The sequence below is a fragment of the Callospermophilus lateralis genome, chromosome 14, assembly GCF_048772815.1.
Source record: "Callospermophilus lateralis isolate mCalLat2 chromosome 14, mCalLat2.hap1, whole genome shotgun sequence".
Classification (NCBI taxonomy): domain Eukaryota; kingdom Metazoa; phylum Chordata; class Mammalia; order Rodentia; family Sciuridae; genus Callospermophilus; species Callospermophilus lateralis.
In genome coordinates this window covers 59,254,767-59,281,726 of record NC_135318.1, presented here as the reverse complement: position 1 = coordinate 59,281,726, position 26,960 = coordinate 59,254,767, and the positions used below count along the sequence as shown (strand labels likewise).

General features: G+C 37.3%; 1 protein-coding gene across 2 annotated transcripts in view; it reads left to right on the top strand.

Annotated features, from left to right (window-relative positions):
* Positions 1-2,516: 2,516 nt before the first annotated feature.
* Exoc6b (exocyst complex component 6B) overlaps positions 2,517-26,960 on the top strand; it is a 603,826-nt gene continuing 579,382 nt past the window's right edge. For both annotated transcript variants that reach the window (XM_076833080.1, XM_076833079.1), the window contains exon 1: positions 2,517-2,727. In XM_076833080.1, coding sequence (XP_076689195.1) covers positions 2,615-2,727 — 113 coding nt within the window. In that variant the 5' untranslated portion in view covers positions 2,517-2,614. The remainder of the gene's footprint in view (positions 2,728-26,960) is intronic.

Below are 26,960 nucleotides of genomic sequence, written 5' to 3'. Positions count from 1 at the left end.
GTCATTCTGGCTCTAAACCTTGAAGTAATACCCAACTTCCTCCTTCCTGGTATCCAGTAAATCCTGCCAATTCCTTCTTTACAATGTTTTCTCTAGCCAGGTGTGGTGGCACACCCCGTCATCCAGGCAACTTAGGAAGCTGAGGCTGGAGGACTGCAAGTTTGAGGCCAGCCTGGGCAATTTTTGAGACATTGTCTGAAAAATAAAACAAAAAGGGCTTGGATGTAGCTCAGCAGTACAGTGCTTCTGGGCTCGATACCCAGTACCAGAAACAACAACAACAAAACACCCAAACAAACCCCTAAACAACAACAAAAACTCAAAAACCAATGTTTTCCCTATTTGCATTCTTTATTCTCATTGCTAATTCTCTGGATTAGGCTTTAACATTTCTTACAGTGTCTATCTTCAAATTCTCCAGGTGCTTCTAATGCAGTTGTTGTGGATCAATGGAACCATTAGAATAAAGTAAAAATCTCTCTATTCAGTAGTTAAGGCTCTTTACAATTTCTACCTTTCCCACTTCATTTCTTTTTTCTTTTTTTCTGCAGTACCTGGTATTGAACTCAGGACCTCGAACATACTACGCAAGTGCTCTATCATTAAGCTACATCTCTAGCCCTATTTTGAAACAGGGTCTTTCTAAGTTGTATAGGCTGGCCTTGAACTTGCAGTCCTCCTGTCTCAGCTTCCCAAATTACTGATATTACAACCAGTCACTGTACCTGGGCAACTAATATTTTCTTTTTTAAAAAAAATATTTATTTTTTAGTTGTAGTTGGACACAATGCCTTTATTTATTTGTTTATATGTAGTGCTGAGGATCAAACCCAGGGCCTCCAATGTGGTAGGCAAACATTCTGCCACTGAGCCACAACCCCAGCCCAGTAACTAATACTTTCTTTTCAAATTCTTTTTAGTTATATATAACATTAGGATACATTTTGACAAAATCACAAAAGCATGAAATATAATTTTCTCTAATTCAGTCCTTAGCATTTCCCCCTTCCCTTTCCTCCCTCTTACTGATCCCCTCCCTCTACTCTACTGATCTTATTTATAGCTTTTTTTTCTATAACTTGATTTTGAGATTCATGGTGGTCTATTCATGCATGTACATTTGGAAGTTCAATCAGATTCATTCTACTGTTCTTCCCTTATCAGGTCCTTCCTTTCTCCCCCTCAAACTCTTGGTCTATTCTATTGATCTTTCCTCTATTTTGATGGAGTTTCCTCTCCCTCTTTTTCCCCCTTTCTCTCTCGTTTTCTTTCTTCCCCTTTATTTTGGATTAGCTTTCACATATCAGAGAAAACATTTCTCCTTTGACTTTTGGGAATGGCTTATTTCACTTAGCATGATTGTCTCCAGTTCCATCCACTTACCAGCAAATGCCATAATTTCATTCTTCTTTAGGCTGAGTAATATTCTAATGTGTACATATACCACATTTTCTTTATCCATCTGTTGAAGGACATTTAGGTTGGCTCCATAGCTTGGCTCTTGTAACATGTGCTGCTATAAAATTGATGTGGCTGCATTCCTGTAGTATGTTGATTTTAAGACTTGGATATGTAACAAGGAGTGGAATAGCTGGGTCATATGGTAGGTTTTTTTTTTTTTTTTTTTTTTTTAGGAATCTATATACTGCTTTCCATAATGGTTGCACTAATTTGCAGTCCTGCCAACTATATGAGTGTACCTGTCCCCCCACATCTTTACCAACATTTATTATTACTTGTATTGATAATTACCATTCTGACTAGAACAAAATGAAATCTCAATGTAGTTTTGATTTTCATTTCCCTAATTGCTTGAGAGATTGAACGTTTTTTTCACATACTTGTTAGCCATTCATCTTACTTCTTTTGAGAAGTGTCTGTTTAATTCTTTTTTACTTTTTTTTTTATTAAAAAAAATTTTATTTATTTTTTTTTATTAAAAAAAAATAGTCCCTGGCAACTACTATGTCTTTACACCTTACTCCGAATTAAATTCCACCTGGTTGGCTGGGTGCTCCTCACACCTTCCAGTCACACCTTTTTAGCCACATAAATCCTGTCTCTAAGAAGCCTTCAGGTCAGAAGTGATTGCTGAACTCTATTCTCTGAACCGGCTTTCAGTCACATTCTGCCCAGGATCAAAGTTTTGGATTCTCCAGCTCGCTCCACTTCCCCGCTCCCCTCTAAGATCGCTGTCAGCAGACAACTAGTTAGATCTTTCTTCCTACGCGTGCTATCGGACCTTTTGCATTTCGTGGCAAAAGTGTTAAGATTTCTAGGGTAAAGCCATTGCCTGACTTGGTCATCACTGTATACACAGTGTGGCTAATTTTTCCTGCCTTACAGTGGACTTTCAACACGTATTTGTGGATTCAATGAATAAATGAACAGAATCCCCCAGCATTGCCCAGAAAACTACAAATCCCGGCGGACACTGCGCGGACGCCGGCGGGCGTAATGACGCAAGGGGGCGTGCCGAGCCCGAGGGAGGGGTCGTTCTGTGGGTTGCCGGAGGCTGGGGCAGCTGTGGAGACTGGGGTGTGAGAGCTAGTGCGAGGGAGCGAAAGGTGACCCGGGCTGAAGGAGGGGACGCACTGCCGGGCGCCCCCAGTCTATGGAGCGGAGTAAGATGGCGGAGGCGGAGAGCCTGGAGACCGCGGCCGAACACGAGCGGATCTTGCGAGAGATCGAGAGCACAGACACGGCCTGCATCGGGCCCACGCTCAGGTATCCCGGGTACCGGGACCGTCGACGGGCGGGCACGGGCAGGACAGGGACAGGGTCCTTTGGATTTGTGTGTGGTTCGGCTGCCGGTAGGGCCGGTGCCAGCCCCTCCCTTTGGAGAGACCCGCTAGCGACCTGCATCCTGCGCGAGGCGGGTCTCCCTGCGCAACCCCGACGTGGGGTCCCTTCCCGGTCGCCAGCGCCTCTCGGCCAGTTACTCAGTAGGCTCTATGTGCCTTCTTCAGGCGGGGACAGCTTTCGTATTCCCTCAGAGGCTAAGCCCAGCGCCGGGGAACAAGAGATCTCCCGACAGATGGTGGCAGGTCTTCTCCCTGGGGACATCATCCTTCTCCCTCAGACTCAAACCCTGTCCAGCCCTAGCCCCAAGTCCTGCTGTTCAGACAAAACAAAATTTCACTCCACTCTCTCTTGCTTGAAATTAAACTCTTGCCTCAGAATCACAACTACTTCTCCAAAAATGAGTCACTGAAATTCCTAGGCCCTGGAAGGAAGGAAGGAAGTTTCTTTCCACCCGTGCTCCTCTCCTGAGAGCCAGTGCGCCTTGAACCCTTGTTAGGAGGTTGAGATCTTCCCAAGGTGCAGCCTCATGGTGTTTTTATCGATGAGGAAAATTTATCCGGCTCCCGCACCCAGGTACCATTACTTTGCACGTACACCCCCGTTTTTATTTTTATTTTTTGGAGATGTCAAAGCAAACTCAGACCTTCCTCAACTTATTTAAATACACACACGCGCCCGCACACACACGACTTATTTAAACCACAAAAACAATCTTAATAGGTAGGTGCTATTCTTACTCTCATTTTATAAATAAGACATTGTGCTTAAGTGACTTGGCCAAGGTCACAGAGAAAGTAAAGTGGGTGGGTCTGGAGATTCCTACTCAGTCTGGATCCAGACTACACACTCTCTCTCTCCTCTCTCTCTCTTTTTCTCTCTCTTTTTTTCTTTCTCTCTCTCTCTCCTCTCTCTCTCTTTTTCTCTCTCTTTCTTTCTTTCTCTCTCTCTCTTTCTCCCCTTCTTTTGCAGTGCTGGAGATTAAACCCAGCCAGTGCCTTGCAGCGCAGTAGGCGAGTGCTCTACCACTGAGCTGTATCTTTAGCCTACAGACTCTTTGCTGTTCTGCCTCACTTGGGGATTACCATCTACCATACTTCCTGTTGAAAATTACTCACTAAGCCTAATTTTGAACTTTTCCCTTTCCCCTTAGTTTACTGGTGCCGTGGAACTAATTCATCCTGGTATTTTCAGGTGATGCATTTTGATTTCCATGCATCCAGTATGTAGATAGTTAGCTTATCCTCCTTGTCCAGTCTTGGGTCACTGCTCCTCCTGTCAATAAAGAGTTACTACTCTCCACCTACTTTTTCATGGGGAAGGTTGCTTTTTGAAACAGTTCTTTAAGGAAGATCAGCACAGCTTCCTTCTGTGGGGTGGGGGCCCCGGGCAAATCTTAGCCTAGTATTCTCAGTGCCATCCCTGGAAATAACCGTCCTTAGTAGTTTGCCTTTGCCCCTTTAAAGCGATTTTTGGGGCCTAATTCTACTATATAATTGTCCACTTTGCACTGCATTATGATCATAATCAAGCTGTCCTCTTATTTCCTTCTCTTTTTTTTGGTACAGGGGATTGAATCCAGAGGTTCTTAACCTCTGAGCCACATCCCCAGCCCTTTTTATCTTTTGAGACAAGTTCTTGCTAAGTTGCTTAGGGCCTCACTAAGTTGCTGAGGTCGACTTTGAAATTGTGATTCTCCTGTCTCAGCTTCCCTAGTTGCTGGGATTCCAGGCGTACACCATTGCATTCAGCTCATTTCCCAATTTCTTAAGCTCTTAAGGGTCAATGATTCTCTGTTCATAGTCTTTACTTTTCTGAAAATAAGAGGTTATTTACTAATAGTTCTCTAAGTGCATCATTAATGGTTATTATTATTTGGTTTTCACAAAATAAAATATTTCTAGAATTACTGAGGATGCTGTTTCAATGTTCTGTAAAGAAATTTGGTTGCTGAGCTGCAGTTGGCAGCCTGGCACAACTCCCACTGGAGCAGTTGGGATTACCATGTTTTTAGGACGGATTCCTTATTAGAGCACCATCCGTGTTATCTTGAGTTGTTGCCTGTGGTTTCCAGTTGCTGTTGTTCTTGTTATATGTGATAAAAACTTTGTTATCAGTCTTATTAATTTGTCATGATTTTTATGTTAACCCTCAACCAAATGATAATACATATTTGTGTCCATTGAAGTTTTGTCTGTGATTTTCTAGCATCATATTGACTTTAAGAATTTATTGAATTTTGGTTCAAATTATTGAAATATAATTCAAATGTCATTCATTAGGGAGAATGAATGACATTAGGAAGAATGTCATTCTGTTTATTGTTATCACTGAGTTATTTTTCCACTGTAAATGGGATTTTGTGGAGGTATATGAATGAAGGGATCTTTTGCCTTAAGGAGACACTGGCAAAAACAAAACAAAAACAAACAAACACAAAACTTGACAGTGTTCCACAGTGTTCAAAAATCATGGCATTATCCTACCAGTTTTAGTTGCTTTTTCCGACATTGTATATCAGAAGATTTTCATTTATGCTTTCATCTTCCTTTTGAGATATAACCCTGAATCTTACTCTCAATTACTTGAATCTTATAAGTAGTACCCCCTGTCTTTTTAGCTCCTATAAGTAGTACCCACTATCTTTTTAGGTTAGCTTGTCTCTGCCCATATTCACAGAGCATGATCTCACCTTTTTTTCCCCCTTATCCCATTCAGAGGCAGCAGCATGCACAGACTTGATATTTCAGATTTCTAGCCTTCCCCTGCATGCACCTCCATTGTCATTATCTCTCTATCATAATCATTAAGCAGGTTTGATTAAGTCAGGCAGTAGACTTTCTTCCTTAATTACACCTCAGCTGTAAATGTCAAACTCCTCTACCTCTCTTCAAAAGTCTTTCTTACTTTTTCTGTCTTAGAGGCAGTATTTTTATTTCATTTTTTGGCGGTACTGATGATTGAACACAGCTGTTTTTATTTTACTTTGAAACAGGTTTTGCTTTGTTGCCTAGGCAGGCCTCAAACTTGTAATCTTCCTGCCTCAGCCTCCTGAGTATCTGGAATTATAAGCATGCACCGCTGGGCCCCACTTGAGATAGTATTTTTAAGACACCAGATTTTTAGCTGCTCCTAAGATAGGTTTTTCTAATAGAAGAGGAACTAAAGAACAGAGGATAACAGAAAATTGATAGAAAATTTAATTAGTATATCCATCCCTAAAATTGCAGTTTAACAGTCTAATTGCATTTTAAGATTTGCTTTCCAGCTCTAAAATAAACAGTGAAATACATTGCCATTTAAAAAATAGCTTTGAGATTAAATTCATATATCATCCACCTATCCATTTATCATTATCATTATTATTATTTTTTGGTAGCAGGAATTGAATCCAGGGACACTTAAGCCACACCCCCAGCCCTTTTTATTCTTTTCTTATTTTGAGATAGGGTCTCACTAAATTGCTGAAGCTGGTTTTGAACTTGCCATCTTCCTGCCTCAGTCTCCCTACCTTCTGAGATTATAGGTATGTGCCACCATACCCAGCTGAAGTATCATTTAAAACATATAGTTAGCTAGGTGCACATCTGGCATCCCAGCTACTCTTATAGGCCACTGGGGAGACTGAGACAGGAGGATCACAAATTTGAGGTCAACCTCATAAAGTTAGAGAGACTCTGTCTTAAAACAAAAACAAAACCCCAAACAAAAACATAATTAAATGACTTTTAGTGTCTTCAGGGAGTTGTGCAACAATTACCACAATTTAATTTTAGAACACTTTCATCATTCCAAAAAGAAATCTACACTTTTAATAGTTACTCTTCATTTTGTTTCCACTCTCCCTCCCTGTTCTTACTTTCTTTCTCTATGGGTTTGTCTATTGTAGACATCTGGACATTTTGTATTAATGAAATCATATGCTTTTTAAATAATTCATCATGTTTTTAAGGTTCACACATATGGTAGCATGTATCAGTGCTTCATTTCTTTTTGTTGCTGAATAATATTCCGTTGTGTGGCTATGCATCTATCATTTTATTTATCTATCAGTTGGTGGACATTCAGCTTTTTTTCTTTTTTTTGTATTGGGGATTGAACCCGAAGCATTTTACCACTGAGCCACATTTCCAGCCCTTTTAATTTTTTATTTTGAAACAGGGTCTCACTAAATTGTTGAGGGCCTCACTAAGTTGCGAGGCTGGCCTAGAACTTGCTGCCTCCTGCCTCAGCCTTCAGAGTCACTGGGATTATAGGTGTGCATCACCATGCCTAGCACTTATTTAAATTTTTTTAATATATTTTTTTGGTTGTAGATGGACCAACACCTTATTTTGTTTATTTACTTTTATGTGGTGCTGAGGATCAAACCCAGTGCGTTGCATGTGCTAGGCAAGCGCTCTACTGCTGAGCTACAACCCCAGCCTCTTATTTAACTTTTGATGCACAACTTTTTAATTATTTTCTTTGGAGGAGGGAACTGGGGTCTGAATCCAGGGATACTTTACTACTGAGTTACATCCTCAGACCTTTACATTTTTTGAGACTGGGTCTTACTGAGTTGCTTAGGGCCTCACCAAATTTCTGAGGTTGTCCTTGAACTTGATGATCCTCCTGCTCAGCCTCCTGAGTCTGAAATTATAGGCATGTGTCACTGCTGGGTTATTTTTATTTTATTTACTTTTTGTGTATGCTTTTGGTGTCATATTAGGAAGCTTTTGCTCAACCAAAGATCATGAAGAGTTTGCTCTTACATCTTATTATTTTTGTCTGTTACATTCAGGTTTGTGATCTATTTCAAGTTTTCATGTATGATGTAAGGAAGGGTTTCTAGTTTAGGTCTTTTTTTTTTTTTTTAGAGAGAGAGAGAGAATTTTTTTAATATTCATTTTTCAGTTATTGGTGGACACAACATCTTTGTTTGTATGTGGTGTTGAGGACTGAACCCGGGCCGCACGCATGCCAGGCGAGCACACTACTGCTTGAGCCACATCCCCAGCCATCTAGTTTAGGTCTTTGACATGGGATGTCCTGTTGTTCCAAAATCATTTGCTGAGTTCTATCATTTTTTTTTCTCATACTAGGGATTTAACCCAGGGACACTTTATCACTGAGCTACATCCCCAGACCTTTTTATGTTTTATTTTGAAACAGGGTCTTGCTAAATTGCTGAGGGTCTACCAAAATTGCTGAGGCTGGTTTTGAACTTGGATCGTCCTGCCTCAGATTCCTGAGTTGCTGGTACTACAGGCATGCCATAACATCCTGTTTTCCTAGTACTGGGAATTGTATCCAGGGCTTGTGCATGGGGGCAGGTGCTGGGCCACTCAGCTACATTTTCAGATCTTTAGCCATTTTTATTTTGAAACAGGGTTTCTCTGCATTGCTCAGGCTGGTCTCAAACTTTTTTTTTTTTTTTTTTTAGTGGCTCTGAACTTGTGATTCTTCTGCCTTTGTTTCCCGAGTAGCTGGGCATGCTCCACCGTGCCAGGCTCACAAATCTTTTTTTCACTGTGCAATTTTATGTATTCACTTATATTTTTACTTTTAGTTGATACATAGTAATTGTACACATTTATGGGGGACAGTGACATTCAATATATTTACCATGTATTAATTACATTGCTTAATGATCAGGGAAGTTGGCATATGACAGTTCTTATATTTGTTAATTTGCTTTTAACTTTTTCCATATGCATTTTATTGCATTTCTTAATTTCTTTATTGCATGTGTACCTTGCCTTTTCAGTTAATGTGTTATATACAGTTTCATATATTGTTATATAATATATACTTATATATATATATTTTTTGGTGGTACTGATGATTGAACCCAGCTCTTTTTATTTTACTTTATATTTATGTTTATATATTTGTATTTTTATATTTATAATATTGGTACACTATTTTAATTTTTATTATTTATGAACTAATTTATTCATTGATTTATTCATTTATTGAGCAACATCTGTATGCCAGACACTCTTCCAGGCTCTGGAGTGTAGCAGGGAACACAATAGACAAGTCCTTGTCTTTCTGGAGTTTACTTTCTACTGGGATACACACAGAATAAACAAATGAATAGATACCTAATATAATGTTTAGTGATTAGTGTTACATAATGACAGGTAAGGTCTAGTTTAGGTCTTTGACATGGGATGTCCTGTTGTTCCAACCTGTTGGTCAAGGTCTGGATAGAGTGAAATGCAAGCTTTATGACTTCTTGGGGAAGTACCTTCCATACAAAGAGCATAGTAAGTGCCAAGGTCCTCAGGAGGAGAATAGTGTTAGGAGGTGATAACTGGAGAGTAGTTAGGTTCAGATCATATGGGCTAAGGAAGAGACTTTGATTTTAATCTGAGTGGTCTGGGAAAATATGGGAGAGTTTTGAACAGGAAAGTGACATGCTGTCACTTCAGTTAAACAATGGACATTCTGGCTGCTCTGTGGAGAACCAAGTAAGGGAGGAAGCAGGGTATCCTGGGTAGGGATATTTACTCTAATAAGAGGTGATGGTTGCAGTATGTAACAAGGCATTAAGGGGAAGGAGATAATGAGAAGTAGCTGAATTTAAAATGTTTTGAAGTACAGTCAAAATGATAGATTAGACTTGAGGGTTCAAGAAATGTGAGAGTCCAGAAAGAATCCAAGGCTCCAGATGAATGATGGTGCCATTTACTGGGACAGAGAACAAGAGGGCAGGAATTTTTTTTTTTTCTTCATAGCACTTACTACTGGCTGATACACGTAGTTTTTAATATCTTCCCATCCAGACTCTGAATGGGTTTTGTTTCTTTTGTTTGCTGCTATATCCTAGGAACCTTAAGAGTGCCTGGCTTGTAGTTGTTGCTCAATAATATTTGTTAAATGGGATAGAAGAATAAAAATATTGTACCATCAACTATTAATTATATGGGAGATAACATTTGCAGATTAACTTTTCAAAAATATGACCAGCTTTTGAGGAAAAAAAAAACTTCTAAAAATTATCCAGGCATGGTGGTGCACATCTGTAGTTTCAGCTACTTGGAGATTGAGGCAGGAGGATCCTGGGTTCAAGGCTAACTTATCAAGACCCTGTCTCAAAATTAAAAAAAAAAAAAACAACATGGGCGGGAATGTAGCTCAGTGGTAGAGATCTTGCCTAGCATGGCTGGGGTTCATTCCCTTAGCAGTGCAAACAAAACAAAACAAATATTATTATAAGATATTATTATAAGATAAATATATCAGAAACGTTTATTTTTTGGAATTACATGTAATTGTATAGTTCTTCTTTCTCTTTATCAGTCAAAATGTAATATAGCGAAGCCCTAAGCAACTTAGCAAGACGCTGTCTCTAGATAAAAATATAAAAAAGGAATGGGGATGTAGCTCAGTGGTAAAGTGCCCCTGGGTTCAATTCCTGGTATCCCCCCACCCCCCCCCAAAAAAATAGGGGAGAGAAAATAATTAGTCCCATTCCTTCTATTTTTTTAATTAATTTGTTGTTTATTCTTCCATTGAATTTTTTATGCAAACAGATGCTATATGATCTTAGTTTCTCCTTTTTTGTTTTTTATTTTTATTTGTTACAAATTAAGTAGTATACTGCATACAGAGCTCTGCAGTTTAAATCTCAGTATATTTTAGAGATTTGTCCATATTGATATGGAGATTTTCCTTATTTATTTATTATATAGCTACATAGTAATGTGTAAGTATACCATGGTTTATTCAATTAGTTCCTTATTTATGGATCCTTGGGTTATTTCATCTTTTACTGGCTGAGATAATGCAGCAATGCATTGAATATTTATAATTAAATTTATACTGTATCGGGGCTGGGGATGTGGCTCAAGAGGTAGCGCGCTCGCCTGACATGCGTGCGGGCCGGGTTCGATCCTCAGCACCACATACAAACAAAGATGTTGTGCCCGCCGATAACTAAAAAATAAATATTAAAATTAAAAAAAAAATTTATACTGTATCTATAGGAGAGATTCCTGAAGTGAGAATCTAGGAATCACTGCTGTGTACAATAATGGAATATGTCTGTAATTTGGTAGATGTTACTTTCTATAGAGGTTGTACCATTTTATTCCTTCTTTAGCGGTCTGTGAGATAGCACATCTCTTCATGATTTTTTTTCCAACAAAGTTCTCTCAAAGCTTCTTCAGCGATACAAAGATGTTTGGATTTTTGCCTGTATGGTAACAGCATTTTTTTTTTCTTTTTTTTTGCACTGGGGATTGAACCCTGGGGTGCTTTACCATCAGCTACATTCCCCCAGCTCTTTTTAATTTTTTATTTTGAGATAAGGTCTCAAGTTGCTGAGGTCCTTGCTAAATTGCTCAGGCTGGCCTCAAATTTACTGTCCTTCTGTCTCAGCCTCCCAAGCTGCTGGGATTATAGATATATACCACCATGCCCGGCCTCCAGCCCTTTTTTAATGTTTTAAGTCCTTAGCATCTTGCTAAATTGCTGAGGCTGTCCTTGAAGTTGGAATCCTCTTACTTCAATCTCCCAAGCTGCTGGGATTACAGGCCTGTGCTACCATGCTTAACTCAATGTAGTTTTTAATGTGGACTTTTTTTATTATATGTGAAGCTGAACATCTCTTCATATGTTTAAGTCCTTTTGTATATCTGTGTGTGTGTGTGTACTGTCATTTCATGTTCTTTGCTTATTTTTCTATAAGGTTAGATTTTTTTTTTTTTTTTGCAGCACTCCTAAAGGACCTTTGATGGTTATGCTTTGCCTAAGCGCATTGTTAGTACACAAACTGAAATTAGTTGTGATTGCTAGAAAAAACAAGCCATTGTATTTTAAGGAATGAAAACTTCAAATCTGTTTCTTTATTATTTTAATCATTCATAAACAGAGGCATTTAGACACAATTAATAAAAATATTATCAGTATTCGTGATAATTTGGTATCAGGAGATTTTATTGGTGAATACAGTTATGTCATTAGTTAATGTCCTTTTTGCACAAAACTCTTAGGCAGTCAGGGGATATCAACATTTGAATAAAGTCTTTAAAATGTTATGGCATGTATCTATATGTTTATATCATTTCTAGAATCAACACAATTAGTATATGACTTACTTATAAAAATTATTGGAAAGGATTATTATTTAAATGGCTTTAGAAGCATTATAGAGTTTTAGATGGCATTTATCATAGAACTTTAGTTTATACAATATGTGTGAATATTGATTAGGTCATTAGGGAAAATAATATTTTGAGTGTTTACATGTGTGCAGTTCTTAGTATTTGCTAGTGATGTAATAATTTATTTACTCATATCAGAATTAAGCTTCTCTATATAAGCAACTTGATGAAATAAAATTAGTGAGTCATTTGTCAGTGAAATCTGTTGGATTTGAGATGCTGAGCAATGATGACATTTGAAGTTTGCTTGAGGGACATAGCAAAAATAATGGGTGGCAGGGGGAGTAGTAGAAACAGTGTTACACACAGAGCTGAACTTCAACTTGAGACCCGAGGTAACTAATAGGTTATTTCTTAGAGATGTCTACCATAACTGTTGGAAAGAAGAGTAAAACCATTATGATACAGTAGTATCTGCTAGGGTTGTCAGGAAATAAGAAAGTTAGCTTGCTCAAAGGTAAACCAGTGTTGCATGGATTTTGTTCCAACATTTAAATTAAATTAATTCAGCTAAAAAATAGACAATAATATTGAAGTATTTTAATGTTGTGGCTATTTTATATATATATATTTTAGTTGTTGATAGACCTTTATTTTATTTATTTATTTGCAGTGCTGAGACCTGAACCCAGTGCCTCACACATGCCAGGCAAGTGTGCTACCGCTGAGCCACAGCCACAGCCCCATGTTTTGGCTATTTTAAAAATGAAATTTTTGATGTTGTATATTATTGACTATGTTTTACATTTCTTGATCTTTGCAGACTGTTGAACATTTTCCTTTAAATTGCATGGAATTTCATGTTGACATTTTATACCACATTTTGGCTACTTTTTTCTGTTGGGGGATTAATTTTGTTCTAACTTTGCCTTTGAGTTATTCTCAGTCTCTTTTCTCTGGTTAGAAAAATGATGGTTCTTTTTCTTTGTATCTGTTTTTTTCCCTGCCTTGTTCTAGAAAGTAATTAGGTGGTTTTAAAAAATCTAAATGATTAAAGACATGCACATAATAGATACATTAAAGGTAGTGAGGAAATGGGTCAAAGGGGAAATAAGGATAGGGAGAAAAATATGATGTCCAGTGAGAGCAGTTAGGGTCTTCCTATCTGAGTGTCTTTACAGTTGTCTTGAGGATTTCCAGTAGATAGTGCCAAAAAAGGCATGCTCAGTTATTCTTTGAATTATGGTGTTGTAAAATTAAAAAGTAACTGAGTGTGGTGGCACATGCCTATAATCCCACTGACTTGGGAAGCCAAGAAAGGAGGATTGTAAGTTCAAAGCCAGCTCCATCAGTTTAATGATGCCCTAAGCAATTTAGCAAGACCCTGTTTCAAAATAAAAAATAAAAAGAGCTGGGGATATGGCTCAGTGGTTAGATGCCCTTGGATTCAATCCCCAGTATTAAAAAAAAAAATTATTACTAGGAGGAGCACCAGTTATTCTTGGTTTTGAATTTAAGAACAGAAAATTCTTTTTCCCATGTTTCTTGACAAAGGTGACCCTGGTATGTGACTGTATTTCAATATGGTAAATGCAGCAATATGTGATGGGCTATTTCTTTGCTTTAGTGAAAGCATTAGCATAATCAGTGTACAATTTAATAAAAGCAGTTCTTTGGGGCTGTAACTGTAGCTCAGTGGTTGAGCGCTTGCCTGGCATGTGTGAGGCACTGGGTTCAATCCTTAGCACCACATTAAAAAAATAAAATAAAGGCATGCTGTCCATCTACAACTAAAAAATAAAATAAAATAAAATTTTGGCAGGAGCCAAAATAAAGTTGTCCAGGAATGCAGTTCTCTGTTGCTTTTGGTGTAATCAAGGTATAGATTTTATACCTACAGTAGAAGTTGAGTATGTACTTTCCCCACCCGCTTTTGGGGTCATTGATCACTTTGAGATTTATATGAAAGCAGTAGATTATTTTCTTGTAAAATGCATATGTGTTCAGAATCCGTGATTTCTAATCTGAGAGAGTGTGTGCAATATATGTATGTGAGTTAATTCTTCATAAATAGTTAAGATTTTTGCTGAGTATTGAATATTAGTGAATTCAAGGTTATATTTTTTCCTACCTTTTTTTTTTCCTGAGTATGTCACTTGCCTATGTTCTTGCTCTGTGTATAGATGATACATGCTTTAAAAGTAAACCAGCTATGGGTAGGATTAATATCTTATGAAAGTTGAAGATCCTGAATAAACTACTTTAGGCCTCAAAGAAGTAGAGTGTGAAATAGCACCAAGGATAGGGCTAAGATCCTTTTCTAGAAATGATTTTGGGTGTATTCTATCTAGCACAGAAATAAAGGCCATAATAATTATGTTTGGAACACTCTTTAATTTGAAGGTAAAGTCAATTCACCTTTTCCATTTGGGACATTGCTAACCAATAAAGTAATCATAGACGTTCTGCTTTAAGTTGTTTAAATTGGAAAATATGCTGAGTAGAAATGTAAGCCTTATTAAGTTAGTTATTTACCTGGGATTTTGGGAGCCAGATAAATTTTTTAATAAATTGAGATATGTTAACTTCCAAGAGCAAAATGATAAAATAAATATAAACATATATATTTGTATAACTGTAATTTAAAGCTTTAAAATACACATCACCCAGTGAAACATCTAAGCTAGCAAGAACTATCACAGTGCAACCAATCATATTACCTTAATGTGATTTGTAATGTCATATATGGAATGGGACTCTTAAAACACCTACCTGCCATTCAGTCTTGGAGATGGTCCCATTAACATGCCTCTTACTCTGTAGTGATTTTATCTTCATTTACTACTGTGGCTTGATAATCAGATTAATCATTAGATAAAAGCAAAAATAAACTTCTTTTACAACACTGTATCAGAGTATTTAGATGCTTCCAGTGTTTAGAGCTCTATATAATGTTCTATTGTATATTAGGTAAATAATGAAGGCTAGTTGCCAAAAATGATGATTTGCATTAAAATATTGGCTCTCTTGTTTTACTTATTCTCTGATTTCACAGTTGTAGAAGAAGACAGTTTTTCTGTCTTAGCCTTGTATTTCTTGACCTGGAACATGACAAACTCTGACTCAAGCATGGTTTTGGTACTATGACACTGACATCTTATTGCATATCCCAGCCAAGTCTCTTTTTTCCTTTTGTTCTCAATATCTTTATTTTTAAAACTTTCTTCTTCCTCCTCCTCCTCTCTCCCTTCTCCTCCTTCTTCTGAAGTGAACTTAGAAGCATTCTACCTCTGACCTACATTTCCAGTCCTTCATCTCCTCTTCCTCTTTCTCCTCCTTTTCCTCTTTTTTCTTAATTTTTAAAAATTTGACAAAAATTTGACAGGATATCACAAATGTGCCCAGGCTGGCTTTGAACTTGTGATACTCCTGCCTTAGCCTCCTGAATAGCTGGGACTCCAGGTGTGCACCACTGCATCTGGTTTAAAACTTGCTTCTTTATGTTTTTTCCTTTGCAAATTGTGTCTTTGCTTTTCCCCTTTCATTTGTGCTCTCCCTTCTACTTCCTGTAGTTTAAAAACACACATTGTCCAGTGAAACATCTAAATAAGCAAGAATCATCAAAATGCAACCCATTTTCATTTCCTAGGGAAGCTCTGGTGCAATAAACAATACAATTACAAAGGTTACTGATATGAAATGTGATCTTATCAAGCAATATATATGAATAAAAAACTAGGTTTGACTGAGTTTATACCATGAATAAATTGATATAGAGTTTGATTTGAGGAAAGATATGTTTATGGAACACATTTTTAAAAAAGGAAAAAATTTGGAATTATTTTTTCTTCAAAACGAGGTAAAGAAGTTCCTTGACATTTGTAAGAAAGAGCTGTTTAATGAAGATCTTTAGGCATTGGTGTAGCAAAAGAGGAAAGTGACATGAGAAGAGCTCTTGATCATTCTTTTTTTTTTTGGGTGCTGGGGATTGAACCCAGGAACTTGTGCATGTGAGGCAAGCACTCTACCAACTGAGCAGTATCTCCAGCCCCTAAGAAGAGCTCTTGAAATCCAAAGAAAAATGGGTCATTAAGGGCATTTTGAGCCAGGTGTGGTGGTGTACTCCTGTAACCCTAGAGGCTGAGGCAGAAGGATTGTGAGTTCAAAGCTAGCCTCAACAATTTATCAAAGCCTTAAGCAAATTAGTGAGACCGTCTCTAAATAAAATATTGAAAGTGGATGTGGCTCAGTGGTTAAGCGCCCCTGAGTTCAATACTGGTACAAAAAAAAAAAAATAAAATAAAATAAAGAACAAAAAACTCCTAAACTAGAAAGCAACAAACAAAACTTCTAATTTTGAAATTATTATAAATTAACATGCATTTGTAAGAAATAATACAGAAATTCCCTGTATTCTTTACACAGTTTCCCCAGAATTATAGTACAATATTAGGGCCAAGATATTGACATCGTACCTTGGCAGTCAAAATACAGAACGTTTCCATCAGCACAAGGAGCACTTATGATGTTTTGTTAAAGCTCCAGCACCTTCTCTTTTTCCGCCCCCTGCAAGACCTTGCACTTGCTAGTCAAACACTCCACCACCTAGCTACAACCCCAGCCGGTTTTATTTTACTTTACTAGTTGCCCAATCTGGCCTCAAACTTCTGATCTTCCTTGCTTTAGCCTCCTGAGTAGCTTGTCCCCTCTTTGAACTCTAACAAATCCTAATCTGTTTCTGTATTTCTATAATTTTTTTCAAGGAAAGTTGCATTTATGGAACCATATACATTATGTAACCTTTTGAGGTTAGGATGTTCCACTCAGCATAATTCTCTGGAGAGTCATCCAGATTCATTTTTATTGCTGAGTAAGTTCTCCGTAGTATGGCTACACCACAGCTTGTTTAATCATTTATCCATTGTAGACATCTTGATTGTTTCCAGTTTTGAGTTATTACAAATAAAGCTTCCATAAACAGTTGGGTACAGGACTTTGTGGGAATATTATGAATTTAGTTCTCTTTGTATGTTTATATAGGAGTTGAATCGCTGGGTATATGGTAACTCTGTGTTTTATATTTTGATGAACTGCCAAACTTATTTTTCAAAGTAGATGTACCATTTTATATTTCAGTATGCAATGCATGAGGGTTTAAATTTCTTGATACCCTTGTCAATGTTGTTGTGACTTTTTAAAAGTTTTGTCATTCTAATATAAGTGTAGTAATATGTCATTGTAGTTTTAATTTACATTTCCCTAATTGTTAATAATGTTTAGCATCTTTTCACATGCTCTATCTATCTATCTATCTATCTATCTATATTGATGGTGATGGGGATCAAATCTAGGGCCTTGTGCTGGCTAAGCAGGTGTTGTATCATTAGGCTACATCTGTTGTATTTCCTTTTTCCTTTTTGAAGATTTGTCTCTTCCTGTCCTTTTTTTTTTTTTTTTTTTTTGATGTGGGGGATTGAACCCAGAGCCTGCTCTGTCATTGAGCTATAACCCCAGCTCTGTTTCTTTATGTCTTTTGTCTGTTTTCTAATTGGATTTTTAAAAATTGTTGCGTTTTGAGAATTGTCTTGGATATGTTGTTTGTAAGTTTTTTCTCCCACTCTGTAGCTTGTCGTCTAATCTTTTTAAGAAGGTGCTTTATAGATCTAAAAACTCCTATGTCTTTTTCTTTAAAAGTTTTATAGTTTTACTAAAATGTAAAGCTGTGATTTTTGTAATATAATATTTATATAAAATGTGAGACTAGGTTGAAGTTTTTTAAATTTTGTTTTGTTTCGCCTGTAACTATCTATTTATTCTAGCACTAATCGTTGAAAAAGCTATCTTTCCTCCACTAAATTGCTTTTGCATCTTTGTCAAAAACTACTTGGGCTGGGCATGGTGGCATACACCTATAATCCCAGGGACTCAGGAGGCTGAGGCAGGAGGATCCCAAATTCAAGTCCCTCCTCAGCAACTTAGGGAAACTCTGTCTCAAAATGAGAAATAAAAAGGGCTGGGGAGATACTTACTGGTAAAGTGCCTCTGGGTTTAATCCTTGGTACTGCTGGCCTCCCCCACCATTGCTTGGACATATTTGTATATGTTTATTTCTGAATTCACACTTTTCCATTATCTGTATGCCTATCTTTCTGCCAATACCACAATCTTGATTACTGTAGCTATATATTTAAGTCTTGATATTGGGTAGATTTTTAATTTGCTATCTCTAATTCTGTCTTTCTAATTATTTCTTACGATCAGTATTAGAAGAAGCCATGCCTCAAATTTGCCAGCTCCTTGCATAATGTTAACTGGAGAAGCCCTGGGTTGCAATTATTGAGGATTCCAGCATACAGTTGTAATGCATTATTTAATAAAGTGCTGCATTTATTGAAGATAAGGCAGAATGTTGTTCTTTGAGATAATGGCTTAGCTCTACTCTGAAATCAGAAAAGAACAATCTTTTGGAGTAGGTAATTGGCAAAGTGGTTCTTGAATACTTCTGAAGAAAATCTTTCTAAGGGCTTTATTTAGCTGGATTTTTTTTTTATTAGTGTTTGAGCCCAGCAGTGCTTTACCACTGAGCTACATCCTCAACCCATTTTGAATATTTGTTTTGAGACAGGGTCTTGTTAAATTGCTTAGGGCCTCCCTAAATTGCTGAGGCTGACCTCCAATATGTGATCTTTTACCTCAGCCTCCTGATTTCCTGGGATTACAGGGAGTGCCACTGTGCTGGGCTCTATACTTTTCCTTTTTTGCTGTACTGGGGACTGAAAACAGACTTCGCATGTGCTAAGCAAACACTCTACTACTATATATCAACTTTTTTGGGGGCAGGGGGACTGTGGTACTGAAGATGGAACCCAGGAGCACTTAACCATTGAGCTACATCCTCAGCCCTTTTTATATTTTATTTTGAGACAGGTTCTCCCTGTGTTGCTTAGCGCCTTGCTAAATTGCTAAGTCTGGCATTGCATTTGAGATCCTCCTTCCTCAGCCTATCTTGAACTTTCGAATTAGTTTGACAGTATTGGCATGTGTGACCAATATATTTTTTTAGAAGTAGTTGAACACAATACCTTTATTTTATTTATTTTTATGTGGTGCTGAGGATCGAACCCAGGGCCTCCACATGCTAGGCGAGTGCTCTACCACTGAGCCACAACCCCAGCCCCGTGTGGTCAATATTTAATCATAAAGTGGCCTCTTTTTAACAGACATATGAAAAAAAATCTCAGCATCACTAATTATTAGAGAAATGCAATCAACTACAATGAGATATCATTATCAGTTAAGTGACTATTATCAAAAAGACAAAAGTTGCTGGGTGTGGTGGCATAGGCCTGTAATCCCAGCAACTCCAGAGACTGAGGCTAGAGGATCATAACTTCAAAGGCAGTTTGGGCTATTTAGGGAGACCTGTCTCAAAATAAAAAATAAGGCGGGCTGGAGATGTAGCTCAGTGGTAAAGCGTCCATGGGTTAAAAAAAAAAAAAAAAAGACAAAAGATAAGTGTAGGCAAGAATATCGAGAAAAGGGAAGCCTTGTACACTGCTGGTGGAAATGTAAATTGACACAGCTATTATAGAAAACAGTATGGAGGTTCCTCAAAATAGTATAGATAGAACTACCTTCTGACCTAGCAATTCCACTTCTGGCTGTGTATCCTTGAGATATCTGCATGCCCATGTTCATTGCAGCATTATTCACAATAGCCAAGATATGAAATCAACCTAAGTAACCAGTTAACAGATGAATCTATAAGGAAAAGTACACACATATACATGCATGCATGCACACACATTATGGAATACTAGTCTGACTTAAAAAGAAGATAATCCTGTCATTTGTGACTACATTAATGAACCTGCGGGACATTATGCTGAGTGAAATAAGCTGGGCACAGAAAGACAAATACTACATGATCTAACATGTGGATTCTAAAAAAGTTGAACTCAGTGGGCGTGGTGGCAAACCCCTGTAATCCTAGTGGCTCTGGAGGCTGAGGAAGGAGGATCTCAAATGCAATGCCAGCCTCAGCATTTAGCAAGGTGCTAAGCAACACAGGGAGACCCTGTTTCAAAATAAAATATAAAAAGGGCTGAGGATGTAGCTTAGTGGTTAAGTACTCCTGGGTTCCATCTTCAGTACCACTGGCGCCCCACCCCCCAAGAAAAGATGAACTCAAAGAAGCAGAGGGCAGAATGGTGGTTGCAGAGGCTGAGGGAGAAGGAAATGAAGATGTTGGACAAAGGGTACAAAGTTCAGTTAGGATAAATATGTCTTAGAGGTCATTTTACAGCATGACTATAGTTACTGATAATAAAGTATACTTGAAAATTAGAGTAGATTGTAAATGTTCTCACAAATAAAAAACAATATATGAGGTAATGGATATGTCACCTTGATTTAATAATTTCATAAGGTTTATATATATATATATTAAAACAAGTGCAGTGTAAATTGGAGCAAATTTTGTCAGTTTTACTTTAATAAAGTGAGGCAAAATTAAAAATTATCGCCATCAAAATAAAAAAAAAAGAAAGGAAATGGTCTGTTTTAATATAATAAGTTTCTGCCAATTTATACAACTGGGAAAACTTAGTCTCCAGAGGACTATCAGATTTAAACTATCATCACCTTGACTATCAAATTCATTCTTAGGACATCATGTCCCAGAATTTGCCCTTGTTTCAGGCTTATTAACATGTTAAAACTTTACCGCCAGTCACAGTGTCCCACATCTGTAATCCCAGCTACTCATGAGGCTGACTCAGAATGATCCCAAGTTTGAGGCCAGACTCGGCAACTTAGCAAGACTCTATCTCAAAACAAAATTTTAAAAAGGGTTAGGGATGTAGCTCAGTGGTAGAGCACCCTTGGATTCAATCCCCAGTACCTTCCCACTCAAAAAAGGTCAGAACTTTACTATAACTTAATTCTAAAAAAGAAAAAAAATCCCAGGTGTCATCTTTTCATTATTATTTCCTATGTTACTATATAAACTTGCTCAAGAGTTTTAACTTTTCCTACCGTCAGTCTTTGACAAATTATGTACTGGGAGGACAACTCATATCTTGTTTAAAATCAGTTTATTTTTTCTTTCTTTAGGCAGGTGCTTTACCTCTGAGCTATATCCCTAGCCCTTTTTAAATTTTATTTACTTTTTGCAGTACTGGGGATTGAACCCATGGTCTTGCGCATAGTAGGCAGGCACTTTGTCACCGAATTACACCCCCAACTCCCCTTTTTAAAATTTTATTTTGAGACTGGGTCTTGCTAAGTTGCCCAGGCTGCCCTTGAATTTGCCATTTTCCTGCCTCAGCCTCCTGAATAGCTGGTATTTAAAAATCAGTTTTTATAGTTTGTTGATAGAAGGATACATGGACAAGATAGCAATTTCTCAAGATAGTTGAGGCAGAGTCCTGGAAGATTTTCATTTTTTTTTGCAACAATTTACTGGAAAGACTGGAATTTCCTTCATTCTCTCAGTTTTCCTTAGCTGATGGTCGAAGGCCAATCACATAGAGATGCCATTGGTATACCTTGTTCCTCCCCAACCTCCCAATCCTGGGAATTGAACATGGTAAGCGCTGAGCTACATCCTCAGGCTCTCCACCCTCCTTTTTAAAAAAAATTGAGACAGGGTTTTGCTAAGTTGCCCACTCCGGCCTCAAACTGGAGATCATCCTGGATCAGCCTCACGAGTAACTGTAGACGTGGGACACTGACCTGACTGGTATAGCACTTAGGAGTGTAAATGAAAGAGAAATGAAAGTGACAAGGGATGCAGTGTCTAGGTTGCTGCATACCTGAGTAGAAATATGAGCATTTTCTGTAAATATATTTCTGGTGCTATTATTTTTTACCATTAGGTTTGGTTCATGAAATAAATTCTTAGAGACAATTTTTTATTTAAAACAATATATTGTCATTAAAATAGTAGTTTACTAATAAGCAGACTACTTATTTACTCATAGCTCTAGGAAGCTTTGTCTAATGTAATATTTCTGTTGTCACAGATATAATATAAAAATGGGCAGCCAGACCTTTTAACTAAACAAGTGGATGAAAATGAAGTTCACTCAGAAACTTTTGAAGAGAATGAGTCTGCAGCAAATTCTCCATCTTGTTTTGCTTTCCTGTATTGTAGAGTCCATAGTTAAAGCCACATCATTCTTTTTGATGAAAAGCCAAGGGTCAGAGGACAGCCTACTGTTCTCAATCAGCTTGAAGCTGGAACCTCAAGAGCTGTATTGCTTTATCACTAGTTACTTGTAAATATTAGGATATAGGTTATGTACATACCAGAAGGCTGCTGTCCGCCTAACCTCTGAAAACTGTATAATCAAATCTTAGAGATTTCTAATACAGCTGGGCGTGGTGGAGCATGCCTATAATCCCACCTATTCAAGAGGCTGAGGCAGGAGGATTCCAAGTACAAGACTAGACTGGGCAACTTGATAACACTCTGTTTCAAAATCAAAAATAAGGAAAACTGGGGATGGAGCTCAGTAATAGAGTGTCCCAGTACTCAGAAAACAAGTAAAATAAGTATGGAGGTTCAAATGTGGTCAATGTTAGGTTAATTCTTTCTTTCTTTTCTTTTCCTTTTTTTTTTTTTTTTTTTTTTTTGTGGTGCTGGGACTGAATCCAGGGCCTTGAACCTGCTAAACAAGGGCTCTACAACTGAACTATTACCCTAGCACAGGTTAATTCCAATTTATTAGTGGTACTGGTGATTGAATCCAGGGTACTCTACCACTCAGCAACATCCCCAGATGTTTTTATTGTTTTATTTTGAGTCAGGATCTTGCTAAGTTGCCCAGGCTGGTCTCGAACTTTTGATCCTCCTGCCTCCCAGGTTGCTGCTTAATTCAATATGGTGGCTGTGAATGATTGTGCAGATTATGTAGTGCATGGCTGCACCATGTCTAAGGCGGTGACATTTGTAGCTTAGACAATGTAGATTTCTATATTCATTAGGAGAATTGCAAACAGATTGCAGTCAAGCATCTTGAGGAGGGAAATGGTACCAGGGGACAAATAGAAACCCCATTTAAAAGTACTCATGTTTCATTTCCTTCTTTTTTTCCTTTGAGGAGGGGGGATTTAACAAGGAGTGTTTAACCACTGAGGTACATACCCAGCCCTTTTAAAACATTTTTTTTTTTTTAATTGTGAGATAGGGTCTCAGTAGCTTAGGGCCTCTCTAAATTGCTGAAGCTGGCCTTGAACCTTCTTTTTCTTAATTATTTTTATTTGTTATTTTTAGTTATACATGACAGTAGAATGTATTTTGAAATATCATATATATATATGGAATGTAACTTCCCATTTTTGTGGTTGTACTTGATGTAGGGTTACGTTGGAAATAAGCATTGGAAATTTATGTCCAATTCGTTCTACTGTGTCTTCTATTCCCATCCCTCCTTCCTTCCCCTCACTCCACCATGTCCAATCTGGTGAGTACCCCACCCCCCCCATGTGAGTCAGCATCTGCATTTTAGAGAGAACATTGAACCTTTGGTTTTGGGGGATTGGCTTATTTCACTTAGCATGATAGTTTCCAGTTCCATCCATTTACTGGCAAATGCCTTAATTTCATTCTTCTTTGTGGCTGAATAATATTCCATTGTGTATATATACCACATTTTCTTTATCCATTCATCTATTGGATATACACCGAGGGGTGGGATAACCGGATCAAGTGGTCATTCCATTCCAGATTTCTGAGGAATCTCCATACTGCTTTCCAGAGTGGTTGCACCAATTCACAGTCCTACCAGCAATGCATGAGTGTACCTTTTTACCCATATCGTCGCAAACATTTATTGTTACTTGTATTCTTGATAATTGCCATTCTGACTGGAGTGAGATGAAATCTCAGTGTAGTTTTAACTTTCATTTCTCCATACTAGTGATGTTGAACATTTTTTCATATATTTGTTTACTGATCATATTTCTTCTGTGAAGTATCTGTTCAGTTCCTTTGCACAGTTATTGATTGGGTTATATGTTTTTTGGTGTTAAGTTTTTTTTTAATATATTTATTTTTTAGTTGTAGTTGGACACAATACCTTTATTTATTTATTTTTCTGTGGTGCTAAGGATCAAACCCAGGGCTTCGAATGTACTAGGGGTGTGCTCTACCGCTGAGCCACAACCAGGTGTTAAGTTTTTTTATATATTCTCTAGAACATATATGAATGCTCTATCTGGGGTGCAGGTTGCAAAGATTTTCTCCCATTCTGTATGGCCTTGAACTTTCCATCCTCCTGCCTCTGCTTTCTGAGTTGCTGGTATTACAGGTGTGTGCCATCATGGCTGGTTTGAATGTTTCTTTAAAAAAATGTCAAAAGAGAACTCTTCATGTCTAGGTGGTGCATGCCTGTAATTCTATCTACTTGGGAGGCCAAGGCAGGAGGATGGAAAGTTTAAAGCCAGCCTCAACAACTTAGTGAGATCCTAAGGAACTCAGTGAGACCTTGTCTTAAGACAAAAAATAAAAAGAGCTGGGAATATAGCTTTTTTTTTTTTTTAAATGAGAACTTTATGGTTATATATAGTGCTTGGTTTCATCCTGATATACATGTATAGAAATTGATTTTAATTTGTGATTCCCTCTTTTCCCTCCCACCCTGTACTTGTCTACTAGACTTCCTATTAATTTGTATTTGGGGAATGTAGCTTAGCAGTAAGGTGCTACTGTGTTCAATCCCTAGTCAAGCACCCCTCCCCCTGCAAAAAAAAAAAAAAAAAGAAAGAACTCTTTAAAGTTGAATTTATAGATGTAATAAATAAATAATACTAATAATGTAATAAATAAAACACTACTTATTTACCTTCTTTTCCTGTGGGTTAAAAAAATTTCTTCCATATGTTTTGTAATACTGACGGCATTTTTTTTTCCTTCCCTGGGGAAATAAGGTCTTAAGTGAATTTGCTCTGACAGTGTTTTGAACTTTTAGTATTTCATGTGTTAAGTTTGTTCACAATTTAGCAATTTGGAAGCCTTAATAAGGATGTTCTTGCCATGTTGAGATGACAATGCTTGGATTCATTTAATAGCTCCATTGTATGTTGAATAAACCTCACATTTTAGCTGGAGATTTGAGTATTACTCAGTGGCAATTCTGTCATTGTGTGGTCAGCTGGGATTCCAAGTTCATTTGTTATTGCTCAGTGTTTCCAGAAAGTTGCCCTGGGTAGCAGTGTAGGCTTTTATTATCATGTATTATCTAGAGAAGTTGTCTCTATAATTAGATTTGGAAATTTTATTTATTCTTTTTGCATCAAGTTTTGTCATAGTGCAGGTGGACTATGTTGCTGTTTCATTTCTGATATTTTGAAAATGCTTGTGGTCTTTATCTCCCCACATTTATCAGTAAGCAGAAGCCACTGGAGGGGACATTAACTATATTTGCTTAGCTTTTATTTATATGTCAATACCAAGAGGAGTTTAAATTGGCCTTTATTATTTTTTGATACCAGAGATTGAACCCAGGGGTGCTTAACCAAAAGTCACATTCCTGGCCCTTTTTTATTTTTTATTTTTAGATAGAGTTTCACTAAGTTGTTTAGGGCCTCACTAAATTGCTGAGGCTAGTCTTGAACTTGTGATCCTCTGCCTCAGTTTCTCAAGCTGCTGGGATTACAGGTGTGTGCCATGGTGCCTGGCAACACTTTTTTAAAAGTTTTTTTTTTTAAATAACTTTTTAAAATTTATTTTATTTTTTTAATGTGGTGCTGAGGATCAAACCCAGTGCTTCACACATGCTAGGCAAGCGCTTTACCATTGTGCCACAACCCCAGCCCAGTTACAAGATTTTGAATTTATCTTAAAAATGGTTTTCAAACTTGATTGTCTCTGTGTCATTTCCAATCTGTTCATACAGATTGTTGGGTTCCACCCTTAGATTTCCTTATTTAGGAGGCTTGGGGTGAAGTCACAGAATTTGCATTTCTTTGTAGTTTCAAGTAATACATGTGCTGTTGATTTGGGTACCACACTTTGAGAACTATTGCCCTAGCATGAACTTTTAAATCTTTACTGAGTAACATCCAGCATGAAAGGAAAGTAGGTTTAGTTCTTTGAAAAAGCTATTAGAGTCTTCCCCCCACTCCAAGATGAAAAGGAATTTTTTTCTTTCTGATTTTGAATATATAAGTATAATAAAAAATTTAGATCATGCAGAAAAAGGTAAAACTAAAAATCACTTAAAACATTAATATGCAGTAAATTTGGTAAATATGATTCCTCATGTTTTTCTGTGTATTTATACAAATTTATAATCTCATTTGGAATGATTCCATTTATATCTGTTATTTTGTAACCTACTTTTAAAATTTAATAATATGCAATAGACATGATATATATCAAATATAGTATTCCACAATTTATTTAACCAGTGATAATGATAAACAGATTGTTTCCAGCTTTTAAATGGTTACCAGTTCTTATATCTTTGTACATATGTTTAATCATCTTAGGAATTTCAAGAAATGGTATTGGTATTTCAAGAAATGGGTCAAAGGAGGTACATTTCAAATTTTGATGCATATTGCCAGATTCCCCTCCGGAAAGGTATTATGGATTAATACTTCCATTGAAAGTGTCAAAAGTTTGCCTGTAAAGTGAAATAGTTTTAAAAATAGTAACTCTATTCTTTGTATAGAAGAACAGGTTTTCTCTTAGACAATGACTCTCCTTGGAGCAAATGGCATGGAGTCTGTAACTCTAATCCTTGAAAATTCTATGTGGTGCTGATAAGAGTATTTACTTTTGGTGAGCCTCACAGGATTGCTCCAGACATCCCTTTATATTCATGCTACAGAAGGTGCCTTCTTGAATGACAACTGCATTATTTGTCTTTCTCACATTTTGTTGAAAGTTCCTGAAAAGGGCCTTTATTGTAGAGTAGAGACAGTCAACATAGTGCTTTAGGAATCATCTGGTGACCAATGGTGACCAATGGACCAAAAATATCCTGAAATTTTAGTGTGTAAAGGAAGATCTATAGGTGCTAGAGAACATGCCAAGAGGCCCTAGATTCAATC